The 18843-nt window shown below is 39.6% G+C and overlaps 1 protein-coding gene across 2 annotated transcripts in view; it reads left to right on the top strand.

The window, feature by feature from the left end:
• PAPOLA (poly(A) polymerase alpha) overlaps nt 1-18438 on the top strand; it is a 52690-nt gene extending 34252 nt beyond the window's left edge. The window contains exons 13-22 of one of the 2 annotated variants that reach the window (XM_080972732.1): nt 3922-3975; nt 5271-5390; nt 6353-6462; nt 8216-8337; nt 9453-9595; nt 10224-10321; nt 11726-11946; nt 13187-13249; nt 15502-15579; nt 16228-18438. In XM_080972732.1, coding sequence (XP_080828858.1) covers nt 3922-3975; nt 5271-5390; nt 6353-6462; nt 8216-8337; nt 9453-9595; nt 10224-10321; nt 11726-11946; nt 13187-13249; nt 15502-15579; nt 16228-16323 — 1105 coding nt within the window. In that variant the 3' untranslated portion in view covers nt 16324-18438. Of the gene's footprint in view, nt 1-3921; nt 3976-5270; nt 5391-6352; nt 6463-8215; nt 8338-9452; nt 9596-10220; nt 10322-11725; nt 11947-13186; nt 13250-15501; nt 15580-16227 lie in introns of both variants that reach the window. The other variant, XM_080972731.1, reaches the window with a different exon arrangement.
• The last annotated feature ends 405 nt before the right edge of the window (nt 18439-18843 follow it).

The raw sequence follows: 18843 nt of genomic DNA, 5'->3' as shown, positions 1-18843 counted from the left end.
GATTAAAAAAAACAAAAACCTAATTGCAGTAGGTTTTCTGACCATCAAGGAAGAAAAATGGATTTGGTATACATTTAGTGTTATCCAGATTTTGAAATTGAAAGGTTGGATAACTAGGTCATGAATACTTTGCCCGAAACATAATATTCAGTCTTCTCCCTGTCTGGTTCCTATATGTGTTGTCACTTACATAGCAATATAAGCAGAAATTTCATTACAATACAGGTATATGTGAAAGAAGTTATGTTAAAATCCATGATATTAATTTGAGAAGATGTTTTAGGATCCTGACAGTGCTAAATCACCTTCTTGTCTTCCAGCCGATGCATGAAAGATTAGCATACACACATTATTTAATATTAATTTCCTTTGGTAAAAAACAACAACAACATTGTGAGAAAATGAAATAAAGAAGCCTCTAAGTATGTTTGGGGGTTAAAAACAGAGATCTAATTGCCAGACCAGCATGATCAGTGGCTGTAAAAAGAAGGCTAATGAGTCAAATGCAAAATGTTGATGACTAGGTGTTCAATCAGGAAAGGGAAGCCTGTGGCATTCCAGAGATTGCTAGACTATAATTCCCATTATCCCTGATCATTAGCATTGGAGGCTGGAACTAATGGGAATTGCTGTCTAAGAACATCAGGAAGATCAGTGGTTTCCCATCTATCCATTAAATTAAGGCAGCAAATAGCAGGCCAGCTAACAGTTTCCATCAAGGAAAATATTTGTAATGATATATGATATGATATACTATGATATATGATAAATCCATGTCCCTGACTCTTGACACCATTCAAAAGGTCAGAATCCAGAGAGTTCCTTTAGCGATTCCCAAGAGCTTGTGTATACCAGTGGCACTCTGGACAGCAGCTCCCCTTGCAGTAAAGGATGAACATGAATTCGTCTGTTTTTCCTCAAATTGATTCACCAAAAAATTCAGAATAGGAATTTCTAGATGTCGCCATATGATCACTTTAGAAAGGTCTGTTTAAAACAAACAAACAAAAAAACCTTTGGGTTCGTAATTACTCTAGTAATTATTCTGTAGACATTTATATACTGCTTAATTATTCACATTTCTAAGCTGTGTACATAAAACCAATCCACAGAAAATGGGTCAATAAAGCAGTACAAATTAATCATAGAACCAAGTACAATCTTAAAATGCCTGCTGGAACAAGAAAGTCTTAAGTCATGCGCTCTCAAGCTCAGCAAGGAGGGTAGCCTGTCTAATCTCAGTTCAGAGGGAGTTCCACAGTCTTGGATAATGGTTTGATAAATCCTGGGTTGTAGAGTTGGAAGGACACCCTGAGGGTAATCAAGTCCAACCCCCTGCAGGAATCTCAACTAGATCATACATGGCAGGTGACCAACCTCTGCTTTAAAACGTCCAAGGAAGGAGAATCCACCACCTCTCGTGGGAGTCTAGTTATAAAAATTTGAAGCCCCAGCCCTGACTACAGTGTTGGACTCCAGCTGAAAAACCTACATGCCAACTAATAAGAAATAATAATAATAATAATAATAATAATAATAATAATAATAATATCTTTATTGTCATTGCCCCCTTCGGGGACAACGAAATTACTTGGCTGCTCCATAAAAACTCTAATTAATCAATACAGTATAATACAGCAAGGGAGATTAGATGACTTTCAAAGTCCGGGCTTCCCATTCAGGGCCGAGATCGCTCTGGAGAAGAAGCTGTTCTTAAGACGTTCTTAAATCCAACTGTATTGCTTGTCAGAGTTGTCTGCATTTCTACAAATTATGCTGACTGCAGTCTAATCTTCAATAAACTGTTGTGCACACTAGATCCATAATTTATCTAGATCAGATTTTTTTGATCAGGGTGTTTGGTAGCTACACATGGAGCTAAGTAAACCATGTTTGTTCTCCAAATGCCAATTTCTCATCTGTGTGCTTACAGAAACCAGCTAAAGCTTAACTCCAAATGTTTATGGTTACAATAGAAACAGTTTGATTGGCCTATTTAGGAGACTGGTATTTAAAGTTGCAGTCAACAAAAAACACACTCTCAAGAATCACCATAATTTTAATTCCACCAGTATTCATATTGTAAAATGGTTTTCAGAAAGTGTCCTTTGCCCTTCAGATAGCTTTGCAAATTATTTCATACTGTGACATAACTTTTAAAAAAACTGCTTCTAGCATTTTAAAAATTATATTTATTATATTCTGTTGGTATATTATGAGTTATATATTATTTCTGTGAAAAACAACAACAATTAGACTGCTACTGTGGGAGGAAGAGCCACTTAATGATGACATCCACTCAGAAAAGAACCTGTACATATTGGCACCAAGATGCTCAAGCCTCCATTATATTTAATTTGTGTGTATGAAAAGATTCCAGACCTTGGCAATTTTCCCCTATTTTTATTTTAATACTAACCTTAAGAGCTGTAAACTGGGACTTGCTTAAATTGCTATTTATAACAATCTGTTGTTAATGTGCATGTTTTTGCACCAGTTTCTAAGAATGGAGTTACAGGTTCTGATAAGATTCTGCTTTCTTACAAAGAACCTTTCTGAAAAACACAAGTTTTATTCTTTTTAACATGTCCAACAGGCCCACATTTGCAAATCAATATTCCCAGTCCTGGGGTGTGTTCAGGATTGGCATGGAGCAGAACTCTACAAAAATGGGTGCTCCTGCAGGAGGAAGAGAGACAGTATTCTCAGGGATCAAGTAAATCATGTTTGCTCAATAGAGGCCAGTTCCCCCTTCATTCCTATAGCCCTCTGTCCACAAAAATCTGCTCCCAAGTGTTGCAGCACCCTCTGTAACAGCTGAGGGCCTCATGGAAAAGGGCAAAAACTGCCACCCTCTGCCCATGGGAGTGTCCAGTTTGTGGAGCAGGAGCCTCTGCTGGATCCAACTCACAAAAGTGGATGAACAGCAGATCTAGATCCAACTGCCTGTTTGCTTTGTAATGCTGCTGTGGGGGCAGTATATGCTGGAGCAGTTGGTGATGTTGAATTCTTCCACCTGATTCTCCCCTGAAAATCTCCCTTGATCTGGCAGTTTTGCAAGGGAGGAAGGGTGGTATATAAATTGTATAGAAAAATAAATATTGAGCTGCGGCTCTTCCGTCTATATTAAAGTCTAATCGGCACATGCGGAGAGTTTGCTAAATTCTGCTTTCTGCATTGCACTACTGCATCCTGCCACAGGTGTTCTCATAGACCACGTAGAAATCATGTGCCCACAAATGCAGTATTTTATTTCAATAGTAAAGGGATAGCGTTGTTGGCACACAACTGAACGATACTGCCGCTTCGTACACAGCAAAACACATTTGGTATTTCGGATTGGAATCTGTATTTAGGATTGAGGTGTCACTTGAGCCTTGCAAAGGCTCTGCTCATTCATGTAGTATTCCAGGACTATTTTGATTCTTTACCAGTCTTATCACAGTTCTTGGTATGGATCATGGGGGTGTCTAATATTTAGAAGAGCATTTATTAACAGTGCACTGTAAAAATAACACCTGCCTGCTTCTTTTGATTAAAAATACATTTATGTTACCCTTCCCAATAAAGTCCCCCCACCCCATTATGATTTATCCCTGTTTGCTCTCAGTTACAGTTACGTGGCTGGTGAGTGTATTTCTGCTGATTCTACTAATGTTATTAGTTAATACATTTTTGACAAATGCAACTCTTTCAGATAAATGTTAACAACTTAATAACTTCTAAAGGTCACCTGAATTTTAATTGTAGCTTAGACATAATGAATATTCACTTCCCATTGACTGAAGCTATGAAGGCATTGTTAATCTTAGAATGAGATTTTGTTTATTGGAAATTCATGAGGTGTTGAAAATATACCAGTTATAATCTGAACTTTCAAAATCAAGATCGTATAGTATGTTTGTTTTTTTATCTTCAAAGGCATTATATTGTACTTCTAGCAAGTGCACCAACAGAAAAACAGCGACTAGAGTGGTGAGTACGTGGCCACTCCCTATGCCTCTTCCCCTTTTAAAGTTAACATTTCATTTGGATCATTGTTCTTGTTTTTATTTTGATTATATGCTTTGTGTTTTTATATTGTGATTTTATCCTATGAACTGCCCTGAGACCTGTGGTTCTTAGGGCGGTATATAAATTTAAATAATAATAATAATTAGTGCATATTCTAAGGATGTGAAGATGTTTCAGGCTGCACAAGTCACTCTGAAGGAGCAGTTGGGTTCAGGACCACCTGTCTTAACACAGATGCTAATTAGAGCTATCAGGAACTCCTGCCTTAAAATATAATGGAACGGGAAGGGCATGCTAGGCTGAGCTTGATGAAGCACTTTTTCTAAGTTATTCATAGGCTAGCAATTAAGTGTTTTCTCAGTCTAATCTGTGACTTGAAAGCCTTGCAAACCAGGGACTGAGGGAAAGTGCCATGAAGGCCATGATATTTTCTCTCTCTTTTTCTTGAATGCTATTTTACTCCAAAAAAAGTAGTATAAAACTTTTAAGTAGAGCAAATATTTTAGAATGATAATGCACCTTAGGGTTTGATTTGTAGCTCACTAGAAATGCAAAAGCTGTGTTATAGTTTACAGCCTTTGCTAAGCCATTGTTGAACCTGCTGCTACTGCACAGGCTTCCTTAAAATTAAGGGACACAGAGAGCTCAATCCCTATAACCTTAAGTTAACTCCTAGATACCTGTGTATAGTATCGTAGTATTAGGATTATGGGGAAGAGTCTATGTTGCAGCATTTCCCCTCTTCTCTTTCTAGTATAAGCAGTTCATTCAGTTTTTAAGAGCGCCTTTGGGGCTATTCTGAGAGTTTTCAGTTCTGCATGCCAAAATGTTTAATATTAATGGGATGGCTGGCAGTGGGGCGGGGGTCAAAATCCAGAAACAAATTGTAGGTTTAAAGTTTTATTTAGGAATATAAAAGCAAAAAGGACAAATGTTTACAGAAGGTCTTTTAATCCTTTTAACAGAACGAGAAAGAAGCATTTTTTGCCCATTCCCCCTACATCCTTTTTGCCCCCTCCCACACTGTTTGAAGGGTTTCCCCAACCTCCTTGAGTTGTGAACGGAACTCTGTTCATGGCATCTCTGGATACTAACCCATAGTACACATAGTAAAAATTATTTCGTTACATGTGTACTTACCTCCCAGTTTTTGTGTGTGTTTCCAGTACTAATATAATTGGAGCTTCCTTTTCTCAACTAGAAAAAGAGTATCTTTACTTGCAATACTCAGTATTAACAAGCTTATTTTTATTCAGGGTTGGCTTGGTAGAGTCAAAAATCCGTATTTTGGTTGGAAGCTTGGAGAAGAATGAATTCATCACACTGGCTCATGTAAATCCTCAGTCATTCCCGGCACCCAAGGAAAATCCTGACAAGTAAGGCTCTTAATAAGACTGTTGGCAGAAACTTCTTACTGAAAGTGAAGGGGTGGGAATCAGGCTTACTGTTAGTATTGTCAAATGCTTTACCAAGATTTACACTTCTTTTAATATAAAAACATCATTCAGAAGAGGAACTCTCTTGTTCTTTGTCAATACATACAGGAAATGGAAACCATTAGAAAGATTGATGCTGTGCATGTTAAACAATATATAGTTTAAACTACCTCTACTGTGTTACAAGTGCTGGTTTAGATCCAGAAATGTACTAGCAGAAAAAAATATATAACATTTGTGCTGAACTGTTGCACAAGAGCTAGCTTGAAGACACTAGCCACATTTGCACATAATGGGAAACTAAACTTTCTAGGCCTTGTTTGCAAAAGGGCACCTCTGGTTCTACCTTCCTGTTATAGATCAGGCACCAGACAGTCCCAGCTGAAAGCATTTATTGTCGTCAAAACAGTCAAATGCTGTTGTGTATCTATTTTTGGAGAGGCATTGCTTGTTGCAAATTACTTAAGACCAAAATCAGTGGTGCAGTTTATGCATCTGAAAGGTAAAAATAATAAATGTGTGTCGGGGGGAGGGTTTGCATCACATTGAAGAAAATCACACTAATGAGCTGGAATTCTAATGTGGATCTAAAACTCAGATTGGCAAACTTGGCCTTCTATTGAACGTTACATTTAGCATATTCTCTTTTGTAAATCAGAAGTAGATCTATTATGACTTAAAGTGAAATATTCCTAAGACCATGACGTTTCTCAAGTTATTCAGGTTTTTTGTGACTGTATTATGGCATCCAATATGATTTTTTCTGTGGCTGGCCACTGAAGAGTAGCAGTAATTAATTAATACTAGTTGGAAATGGTTGGTTACTGAAAGGTGTATTTTTAGAATTTTCTGCTGTTTTCATTTGTGATGGTAGTTTTTACTTTATTTTTATTTTTTTCCAGGGAAGAGTTTCGTACAATGTGGGTGATTGGGTTAGTGTTTAAGAAAACTGAGAACTCTGAAAATCTGAGTGTTGATCTTACATATGACATTCAGTCTTTTACTGACACTGGTAAGCTTGACTCATGGAAATTGTTCTATCTCTAAAAATATGACAGCTAAGTTAATTGTGATTTGCCTTGGATCACAGATGTCCTTGCAGTTACTGACAACTGCTAGCAAAATATTTTCCTTCAAAACAATTATTTCAACATTTGTTGGTATAAATGGTCTGATCCTGTGACCAGGGCCAGTAGTAACAATTGTAGCAAAGTTGGTCTCACCCTGTGCTGCAGCTTCCACAGTGGACCAGTTGTCTGTATCCCATCTGAATCATAACATGCAAAATAGTCACATAGCAATATTAAAACTTGTTGGTTCTCTGTGATCATCATAGTGGCAGTTAGTGAGGGCTGAAAAGGCAGAATGCTGTCCACTTTTCGACATTGCAAAAAAGGGTTAACTTGCAAAGAAGCTTTTCTTTAAAAGATAGAAATGGAGAATTGTGAAGCAAAAAAAGACCATTAAGAGGCAGCCTGGATAGAAAGAGCTCTAAAGTTCAGGCTTCTCTTGAGAGAGATTCCACTTCTGAAGCATTGTTTATCATAGCAAGGCAGTACAGGAATTTCCATTCTTACACTAACATCCCTGTGTTAAGGTTCACTGACACTGAACTTCCTTCTTTCCAACTTCCATATTGCATTGGAGTTATAGGAAGGTGTCATGTTTTCATAGTGGAACACTAGTCTCTCATCTTGCTGTTAATACCAACTCCCACTTCCAGTGCCAGTTCACACTGCAAACATATGACTTCCCAAAGAGGAGTTTGCAGCTCCCCCACAGTCCTTATAGCTGCCAAACTAAGCCATGGTTGTTGGTTCTTGGCTACAGCTTGTGGTTAGTGAGGAGAGATCGTAACCACAAGACCAAATTCAGATAACATGCCAAGCCAAACCTTGGCTTAGTGTGACAGTAAAAAGGTCTGGCAGGGAGTAGCAAAGTGGCTAAGAGCAGCTCTTTGGGAGTGTTCTTCTTTGCACTGCCTTGCTAAACCGTAAGTTGTTGTATCAGGCCCATAATTTTACAGAAAATAATGTGTTTATGTAAAGAAGTCTATATGATTATTTTGTTTTGCATAAAGCCCTTGTGAAATGCTGCTGCAGAGAATTTCAGGGCCAGGTTTTCGGGGGACCAGAGAGGGGGCTTAGAAAGAGCAGGGGGAGCTGCAATGTGTCCTGTGATTTGGTGGTGCTAAGAGAGGAAAACAGATTTGCAGGAGCAACCACATTGCTAGTAGCAGTGTTGAAGTTTAAAGAAGGCAAGAAGGAAAAGAGGCTTCATGCAACATTTCTGCAGAATTACTTACACCACCTTGGTTATTATCTCTGTTCCCCCAGTTGTGATTGGGTAGGTGCAGCTTTCTGAACCTGAACTATGAGCTACAGCAAAATCCTGTTAACTTGCTAGCCATGTGAGGTCAGTCTGGGAAGGTGGATAACCCCGTCCCTTAGCGTCTGAGCAATGTGACCCTGCCTACAGCCAAGAGGAGGTGCTATACAAGATGTAACAACTCTTTTTCTTTGCCACCTTGGGATAAACTTTGAGGCAAAAATAGTAAAAATCACATAATGCCTTTTGAAAAGTTAGGAGAAAGGCATTTGGCATGATGATGCGGCACTGTGCATATTCCTTTTTCTCAGGATTGAAGAAAGTACCATTTTTCTTTCCAAAAACAGAATTCTCAGGAATGCAAATTTCTTTCAGGACAGGCAAGTAATGGGCTTTCTCCAACTGTAAAACATCTTAACGGTCTTCTCGTTATATAGTTTATAGGCAAGCAATAAACAGCAAGATGTTTGAGATGGAAATGAAAATTGCTGCAATGCATGTTAAAAGGAAGCAACTTCATCAATTGCTACCTAGTCATGTGCTTCAGAAAAAGAAAAAGGTAAAGCTTCAAATGAACTGGCAAATATATGTGTGTATACTCTTAATACAAGCATATTCTAGTATCCCAGATTTCTGATGATACTAACTTGTCATAAAATATTTGTAGTCATAATTATAGGATACCCAAATTCTCTGTAGGCAACCCACTCTTCTTGTCTTCTCTGACATGATTCTGGGATTATCTTTGACTTGTAGTTTGGGTGGTAACTGCTCAGAATTCCTGAAGCATTTCAAGTTAGTGAAACTTGCTCATTTTTAACAGTGGACAAGGATTAAAAGGAACAATGTTTAAAAAAATCCTCAGAGGCATTTGCAGAGATACTGCTTTGACATCTGTCAATAGTGATTTCAGCCTTATGCAGCAAGTCTCAGACTTGCTGTAGCAGGTCTGTTGAACTTGTGAGAAAATGAAGTTACCTTACCCCAGGTATTATTATTTTTTTTTAAGTACCAGCTCATCTGGAATACCCTTTCACATAAAGTCCAGAGATGGGCATTGCATAAGAAAAGGCAAAGAGGAGGGATCACTGACCTACTGCAAACTTGGGTGTACGGAAGCATCTATGTCCCTATTCAAATGTTGCTTATGAAGCAATCTCAACTTTGTAATTAGACACTTGGTCTTTTCTACTCCCCTTCATAGTGATAAGAAAGCAGCATCTGATCCAGTTTGTGCAATGTTGCTTGCTTGCTTTTTGGCCCCCCAAAAATGTAAATTTTAGGAAATAATGGAGAATTTTCTGATGTGGTGTCAGTTAGACATGCCTCACTCAAGCCCCCATCAGGCATCACTCTTGTCAGTGAGGGGAGGGATTTGCACATGTACAAAGCTTTCGTATTGATATATAGGAGAGAGTGAATTAAAGATAACAGGCATGGTATGAGCAGACTTCTCTTTCTCTGTAACCCATCCCCTTCCCAAATCTGCCCTGAAGATTCTCCCACTTCCAGGGCAGATTTTGGCAGTGCGGGGGGAATTCCTGTTGCACCATCGTAAGTCTGTCCTGCCGACAGGTGGCCATATAGGATGTCACTATTTTTCTGCCAAATTACAGTAGAGTTTCTTACTGCTCCTGAATAGCATTTTGTGATTTATGGTCTCACCGATTTCAGCATTCGACAGAAGGGGTCAAGCTGACAGCGCTGAACGACAGCAGCCTAGACTTATCTATGGATAGTGATAACAGCACATCTGTGCCTTCTCCTACTAGTGCTATGAAGACAAGTCCATTGAACAGTTCTGGAAGCTCTCAGGGGTAAGAATTCAGCTATCTGATGACAACATTATCTAAACCACATTTATCTCAAAGTAAAAGGAAACAAATGCTTGCTGGGTTTGTTTTCCTTGTCTCGGCACATTTCCATCTATGCAGAACATCCATCCCTACTTTCAAGGTGAACTAATTAAGCACCGTTGCTCCTTCTTCCCATCCTACTGTTTCAGCCACCACAACCATAGTGCTTTTACAAGAACTTCCTGGTACTAGAGTAGTTATTCAGACAAAAGCAAGCATTATTTCTCTCTATGTTTTGTCTCCTATCATTGATGGCCTGTCTCTTCTAACACTTTGTGCAGAATTGCCAATGAGGGTATTTCACCAAGTTGATGCTTTCTGATGGATTGAAACTTATATGCTGATAATTGTGATTCGAGCACGTACAGATTGTGGCCCACCAAGCTGAACGCCAGCCCCTCAGCCATGTATTCTGGCTTGCCAGGTTCAGCTATCCTGTTTGTACACCCCTAGGGAGTTAGTAAATCCAGGAGGCTTATCAAGCCTCTCTAGATGCTGCTGAACTATTTGACTTGGTGAGTTGCAAGTTGTGTGGGCTTGCTTTAATTCATGAATGTGTTGTGTTTTTTCAAACAAATTATTTTAGCAGAAGCAGTCCTCCTCCAGCTGTGACGGCAGCATCTGTGACCAACATACAGGCTTCTGAAGTCACTGTGCCACAAACAAATTCCAGTGAAAGCTCAGGGGGTAGGAACATAATAATATTATGCAAATACTACCTTTCTAAGTTAGTTGTCCATTAAGTCATTTTTTTCTCTCTTTAAAATTGTTGGTGATTTGCCACTTGGCAGAAACTTATTTGCAGTACAAATATTGTCGTATACTTTGCAACTTGTATTGTGAAATTACATGCTGATAAAGCAGCCAAAATGCAAACAGCAGAATTACTTTTGGAAGTTCAGAATCTTTTAAAATGGTCTTTGTGCTCTTCACAATATGGTTACACAATGATTGCACAGCAGCTAAGCGGCATTGTTCCTCTGACAAAATCGAAGTTATTTACCAGCTTTATTGTCCTTGTCACCCACCCCTAAAATATTTTGGCAATATGGAAACAGAAAATCTTATCCTGCCCTAGAGTGTGCATGTAATAAAACATGTGAATAATAACCCATTATTTAACCAGCTGTCCAGTGCTGGTCAGTATCTTAATGATAGGGAATGTGATACAATGGTTGTCTTTCCTCTAGACAGTAACATAAACAAAGTTACGCTTTTGATAATGTCAGGTCGTCAGTATTAGGAATTCTCTGTCATGGCATTGAGAGCTCTGCCAAGGAGCCCCAGATTTGAAACTCAGCATAAATACTGTGACTTATAAATTTGATGTATTGCATGCCTTCAGATGGCAGTATTTCCTGCCGTGGAGCTCTGAGCACTGAAAGACAGAACTCATGGCCGTTGAGCCTTCAGTCATTGCTTAAAGCTCAGTAACAACAAGGTTTAGAACCTTTTTAATGCAATACCAGATTTCCCAAGGGCAAGATTAAGTACTGAAACCCATGTTTTGTAGTATGATGTATTACATAAACGCTTGATTCCTCCACCCCACCAAGTAGCCATTTAATGTTCTTGTTGAATGCAGTTTGACCTTGAAAACTGAAATGTCTTTGAGCAGAGCTGTACATATGTTGTGATTCTGTGGGAGTGCAAAAGAAGTATAAAGTGTTGATTCCTGAGAAACTGGGCTCTTTTTTGTTTTTAAAGAGAACTGGTAGCCTTTTGAGACATAAATATATGTTTTAAAGTGTGCGAGCAATGCTTGTTGAAATCTCAGGTGCCAGAAAGGTGTGTTGAATCAGTGATTGAGGATGGCCCATAGTGTCCCTCAGCCACATGATTTGGAAAGCTGGAATAAATTGTATAAAAAAGCAAATTTGGGTAACAAATAACATACAATATGAAAACACTGGAGATTTGCACAATTTGAGAAAATTATCCAGGCCACAAAATTCCTCAGTGTAGGACTTGGATTACTTAGGCACAGAACTCTTGATTTATTTATTTTTAGTTCTAAATGTACAGCCTTGCTCGTGGGATCACATGCTGAATATTTGATTTCATGGTAATCGTTACAATATATTTCCCAAGGTTCTTCAAGTGAAAGCATTCCTCAAACTGCCACACAGCCAGCCATCTCTCCACCACCAAAGCCTACCATCTCTAGAGTAGTGTCTTCAACCCGTCTTGTCAACCAACCACAGAGACCTTCAGGAAACACCACACCGAAAGTAACTAGCCCTGTAGCAGGTGTGAAGAGGACATCATCCCCTCATAAAGAAGAGTCTCCCAAAAAAATAAAGACTGAAGAGGTAATTTTATTTACTATTGATTTGAGTTTTTTTGTGTATGCTGCCAGGAAGTGGTACCAAAACTATAGGATTAATTCCTCAGTCCTGGGAACAGAGTTTTTAAATAGGTGGTGAATTCATTGGTTGCCTATGACAGCCAATGAGATTTCTTTGAACAATTCAATACAAGTGAAAATAACATAGGAATTAGCAGGCAATGCAAGCAAAAGGTTTTACACAGTTCAGCCTTCTCACTACAAGTTGCTTTTTCCAGCTATTTTAGACATCCTGTGGAAGATTCCTAGGTGATTCCAGAGTTAGCAGGGTTAGTGAGAGGGATGTATGTGTTATCTGCACATAACATGTTTTGGGAGATACCCATGTAGCAAAAGTTGCTCCCAGTTCCAGTCAACACACAGCTTAAGGTCTGAATAGTTTACTGTTGCAGTTTGTAGGCGATGCAGATACAGATATGTACAAGTGCAAAAAATATCTCTGCAGCTCCAGCAATTCAAGCTGTAACAGAATCTGTCTCACTATCAAACACTTCTGGTCAGACTCACTCATTTGATCAAACCTGCATTTGTTGTGGGGTGGGGTTGGGGGGGTGGCCTCTTGCTGAGATGAAAGAACTTGCTTGGCTTTAGTCTGGATTTAGTGCAGGGGTGGGGAACTTTTGGGTGGCAGATCCTAATCAGGACCAGCCTCGCAGGCCAAATCCTACAGGTGTGTGGGATCATGTACCTGTCACTCACTCAAATGCCGTCATTAAGATGCTGAATGATTGACAGCGGCGGGGCTGCCCATCTGTCAAAATCCTTCTTTGCAAGCCTTCCCTTTGTGAAACACTGCTACCAACTATTTTCCTTCAGCATATCGTTCTTGGACTCCAACGAAATATTTGAATCTACTTATGTCCTGTTCTCAAGAAGCCTCTCCCAAGAGTCAGAGGGTGCACACTGGCACAGGGAGCAGTGAGAGATCAGAGAAAAATCAGGCGAAGGCACTTCCCACAGCTTAGTTTATGGAGAGCACTTCTCCCAGATTTTTATCAATTAGCACCAGAAATACTTTCCATCCAATTCAGGGAATCCATATTCTTGTGCCTTGGGAGAGGCTTTTCAGGAGGAGGGGACAGGAAAGTTGCCTCACATTCATCCTCTTCAGTTTACATTCCTCTAATTCCAACCGTGTAGGTTAGTCTTGCATCATGACCTGGTGTCCTTTTTAAGATGTTAATTTTTGTTCTGTTTTGTGACAGGAGGAAGTGAATGAAGATGCTAGCTGTCTTGATACGAGTGATCACGATAAAGCAGAAACTAAGGTAAACTTCTCATACAACTGTAGTACAGTGGTACCTTGGTTTACAAACTTAATCCGTTCTGGAAGTCTGTTCTTAAACCAAAGCGTTCTTCATCCAAGGCTTGCTTTCCCATAGCAGCGGGGGACTCAAATTACACTCAACGGGAAGCGGAACATGTTCTGCTCCTAAGGCAAGGTTCACAAAGCAAGACACCTACTTCTGGGTTTGCAGCGTTCTGAATCCAAGTTGTTCATAAACTAAGCTGTTCTTAAACCAAGGCACCACTGTACTCTGATTCCCACAGCTTCTGAAACATGATGCTTGTACGTTCAAGTTTTGGGGCTACTTTGTTTTCTTGTTCCTCATGGAGATACTTTGCATAATGCAGAGAGGCCTAAGTGAGGAAAAAAGATTGGTTTGGGAGCAAAAAAACAGGCTTGAAATTGCATTGATAAATCCATGTTTACTTTGAAAACAGCAGTTAAAAATTAGCATCTTCCATTTCTGACAGCTTCAGCATATTAAGAACATAAGATACCTCCTAGATGAGGTCAAAGATCCATCCAGTCCACTATAGCCAATCAAATGGAACAACAGAATTACAATTCATCGATCACTTTAGTGGCATCACTTCTAGGTTAAATTGAGACAAAAGATTTTTATCACATTACATGTGTTAATTAGCTTACCAATGCCATGGTTCCTGTGCTATCTCTGACTGTTTCTTACAAATGGTTCCCTGCCCCCTCCAGGTATTAATACAGTCATCTCAGCAATTATCACCAATCTTGTGCTGTTAAAGGTGTGCCTGTTTAATATAAATTTAAGCTGTAATCATTTTTGTCATCCAACTCCCACCGTACAGTTTTCTTCTTTATATACCTGCCAACTAAGATTTCACTTCATGCATCTGTCAACGTGAAATCTTGTGCCATGATAAATTTGTTGGTCATTAAGATGCAACGAGACTCTTTTAATTGTTTGGAGCACCCGTGTTGTCTAGATACTGTCATTTTAATGCTGAATATTTGCCTGTTGTTTGCACTTGGCCAGCAATAGGTTGTTGAATCTAATCCTGGAAGACCTGTAAGAGGCAGGAGTTTACAGTACTTACCCCAGAATGCTTAAAATAGGTGGTATGGAAAAATCTCAGGAATAGTGTGTAACTATTTCTATCCTCCTTGACATTAATAGCTCATTCAGTGGTACCTCGGGTTAAGAACTTAATTCGTTTCGGAGCTCCGTTCTTAACCCAAAACTGTTCTTAACCTAAGGTACCACTTTAGCTAATGGGGCCTGCTGCCGCGCCGCCAGCATGCAATTTCTGTTCTCATCCTGGGGCAAAGTTCTTAGCTCAAGGTACTACTTCTGGGTTAGCGGAGTCTGTAACCCGAAGTGTTGTAACGCAAGGTATCACTGCATTGCCCTTTTCAAAGGCACCATCCTCCCCACACACAGTGCCAGGGAATATGAGAGAATCACTGTTTTCCCCTTCACCCTGCAGATTAAACAGGGTGAAATAGCAGTGTGTAAACAGGACACTGTGTAAAATACATTACCACAGCAGTAAGTGTAGGGGGGAAAATACTATTACTTCCAAACTTAGGTTTCCGCATGCTCTGCATGTTAAGTGAATAATAGAATCGTAGAGTTGGAAGGTACCCATAGGGTCATGCAGTCCAACCACTTGCAATGCAGGAATCTGAAATAAAAAATCTGTGATAGACGGCCCTCCAATTTCTGCTTAAAAGCCTCTAATGAAGGAGGGTGCTTGTGGAAGATGCTGCAGCACCACTGTTATAAAGGTAAAGGTACAAAGGTAAAGGGACCCCTGACCATTAAGTCGAGTCACGGACAACTTTGAGGTTGCGGTGCTCATCTCGCTTTAGTGGCCGAGGGAGCCGGCTTACAGCGTCGGGGTCATGTGGCCAGCATGACTAAGCCGCTTCTGGCGAACCAGAGCAGCGCACAGAAACGCCATTTACCATCCTGCCGGAGCGGTACCTATTTATCTACTTGCACTTTGACGTGCTTTCGAACTGCTAGGTTGACAGGAGCAGGGACCGAGCAACGGGAGCTCACCCCATCGCGGGGATTCAAACCGCCAACCTGATTGGCAAGTCCTAGGCTCTATGGTTTAACCCACAGCGCCACCCACTGTGTGATAATTAAGCTTGTGTGCTACCAGCTGTGCTATAGCATCAACTCTTAAATGCCTGGTGCTAAAGTTATGTTGGATCTTGCTCATACCATTTTTGTTTCTGCCTTTTCAGGAAGCACTTGATACAGATTCAGAGATGGCCTCTCAACCAGAAACCCTTCCGACAACAGTATCACTGCAAGCTCCTCAGGTACTCGAGTTTCGTTTCATAGTAATAAATCGCACAAGGCACCAATAACTCCATGATAGGTAGAGTTTGGGGGATGCTGCAAGTGGTCCAGAGACCTGTTCCACACAGCCATGGATGAGAAGCTGTTGTTTGCTATCCTCCTGGATAGCTCAGTTGGTAGAGCACGAGACTCTTAATCTCAGGGTCATGAGTTCAAGCAGAAAATTCCCGCATTTCAGGGGGTTCAACTAGATGACCCTCATTGTCCCTTCCAACCCTTCAGTTCTATGACTCCACCTGCAAGCATTCATGCATTCACCATAGCATGTCACTTGATTTCTCAACCTTTGTAGACATCCTAGCAGAAGGGTAGATTGACTGCATTTCTCATTGTGCCAGGATCCCCTGCCCACCCAAATGGCAAAGAGAGGAAGGGTGAAGGACCATGAGTTTAAGACCCAGACAAGACTTATGTAAATTTTATGCAATCCTCCTTATTTTCATTACCTACAAGGCCAAAATAAAGAGGTTGGGCGTGACTGAAACCATTATGGCAGTGGGAGAATTTAATAATGCAACACACTTGGCATTGTTGGACATGTTCCTAATTCCATTTGTGCTTGAAATTATGTGTCCTAACACTTTTTTCTCACTTTTCCACTCCATCAGAAAATGCCCAGTACAGACCTTTCAGATATTCCTGCTCTCCCTGCAAACCCTATTCCGGTTATCAAAAATTCAATAAAACTAAGATTGAATCGATAAAACCAACCTCAGGGGTCCATAAACAGTATCTGCCAATTCAACCTATTGTCTTCTAAATGCTGAAATGGAGAACAGAGAGTGCAAGACGAGAATGTGAACGCAGATGGATTTAGGTGTGTTTTCTGCACTTCCCTTGCTGGGCTATAATCACTTGATCTGGAAGTCCAGGTTAGTATGTGAAGTCAGGAGTACTATTAAATGTGTTAGCAACAGTTTTACATTGAATACTTCAAAGGATTACTGCCTTTCAAAAGGAACGGGAATACTATTTCTAGCCATATTTGACACTGATTGGATTTATGTTGATGCATTGTTTGGAACACACACACACACACAAAAATAGAGCTTAAACTGGCAAAAGAATCCCTTAAAATGCACTTTTATGTACTTTTTTATTGAAATATGACTAATTTTAGCGTTTCAGCTTGATAGGTTTTTTTTATTTTTATTGGAGATATTCTTCAATATCTGCAACCTTCAAATTAGAGAATGGTCTGTTACCAATAACCCAGAGTAAAACTTTAAAAGAAAATGTCAAATCTTGAGGTTATAAGTTTGAGAAAACAAGTATTGGGTATTTGGCGGGGCATGATTAAGAAGTGGTCTATTTTTTATTTATAGGATTATTTTATGGTGCATACAAATCAGCTATCAAAAAGCAAATAATTTTTCATTCAGCTAATCGGATCCCCTCCTATTCCCTTCCTGTACCTGTCATCATATTTCTTGGAGGCGGGGGGGGGGGGAGAAAAGCTTTTGCATTTAACTTGTGTTTCAGTTTGTATGCCTAAATTTGGACTAATGTCGTCCGTCAAATGCTGGTATTTCTTTTAACTGGTCATGATGGTGGTTACAAAAGCTCTATAACTCTGTGGCCCTTCAGGCACAAGTGCCACGCCCCCCCCCCCCCCCCAATGACTGAAATGGAGTAAATAAAGTGTGCCTGTGAAGCATTTAACTCTGTCTTGATGGCCTTTTCATCACTAAATATAAGAGTTTTGTACACTCCATAAAAGTCCTGTCTGCATTACAAACATCTCAAATTTTAAATATATATATATGAAGGCAGATCTTTCTTACCCTATAGGATTTTAAGTTTATTTTATTTTATTTTTAGGTAGCTCACCTGAAAGTAGTTTTTACATTCTGAGCGTTTTCTTTTAAATCACAATTCTAGCAGACACTTGAAAACCTGATAAGCTCTCCTTGCCCAGTTGTCTTCGTTTTGTTCTGTAGAGCTATAAAAATGACTAGCGGCAACTTTGTTTAAAGAGGTATGAAAATCTCACGTGACTAAGCAGCAGAAAGTGAGGAATGCCAGTGATTATCAGATGGAGATAACAAGCTATATATAACTTTTGATTCAATCAAAATTAAGTGGGGATGGTTAAATTGCTCTTCCCATATTTTCTGATCAGCATGTTTAATGACTTCCTTCCCTGCATTGTGCTCAATCCTCCTACATGTGCATTTCCATGTTAAAGTAAAATTACTTGCTCTTCCCCTTCCCCCCCCCATAAGTTAATTTTCCAAAGCCAAGAGATTGCAGCTTACTCTCCCGACCTCCCCAGTTGTGCAGTAACCAAGATTTTATTTTCTGCCCTTTTGTCTACGATGCTTAGTATACAAAATTCTTGCCCTTGCCCTGTACAGCCTCCTGTGACCCAACCTTCGCTCCCGTAATATTACCTTGCACCCTCCCTCTCCCCCGGGACCCAGTCCAAAAGGTTTAACTAACAGTTGAAGTGTACAAACTGTCTGTGTATTTTGTGTAGCTATGGAGTTTAGATCGAACTTGCCAGGCACAAATTTAGTCTCATTTTGTTTACACATGAGGAATTTTTTTTTTTTTTTCATTTTATTAAACGTTTCATGTATCTGCACCCAAGTTTTGCCAAGCTGGGAACTTGGAATCTTTTCTGTATAGTGACTTTTTAATTCTAGTTTTCATAACCTGGAGATCAGACTGTTGCTTTCGCATGATGTACGTAGGTGTCTCATGACTGGAGTTGCTTTGTTTTATAGTATCTGTACTCCTTGTATTTTTCAAGAGCTATTTTGTAAACAGATGATGTATTTCTCCATGGAAAACAATAAAAAAACAGCACAATCCCACAGTGGCTTGGTTTCTTTCGAACGTGTAAAATAGTGGTGTCTCAAAATGGTCAAATTGACTTAATTGTCTCTTGCTAGTTGGAAAACTATGTGAAAAGAACGATGCCGAGAAAAGTATTCAGTAAATAGAAGCTGGTTTTAAAACCATCAATTAACAGTGTGCTCAGTTTGAGTCTGTTAAAAGGGGGGAGTAAATTGCTATTTTCCGACCTACTTTGTTTTTCAAAAGACAAACAATAGGGTACTTATTACATATTATCACATAGTGTCCAACTTAACCTTGCATGGTAGAGTAGGGGGAAAGCACATGAATACAAACAATTGAAGGGGGGGATTTAATTTTAAGCTTGAAGAAGCTGCTTCTTTTTTTGTATTTGAACCAATCAGTAATGTGGCTTTGTAAGT

This window comes from Podarcis pityusensis (genome assembly GCF_964106645.2).
Source record: "Podarcis pityusensis genome assembly, chromosome: 1".
NCBI lineage: Eukaryota > Metazoa > Chordata > Lepidosauria > Squamata > Lacertidae > Podarcis > Podarcis pityusensis.
Note: the sequence above shows the minus strand (reverse complement) of the source record. Positions and strands in the feature narration are given on the sequence as shown.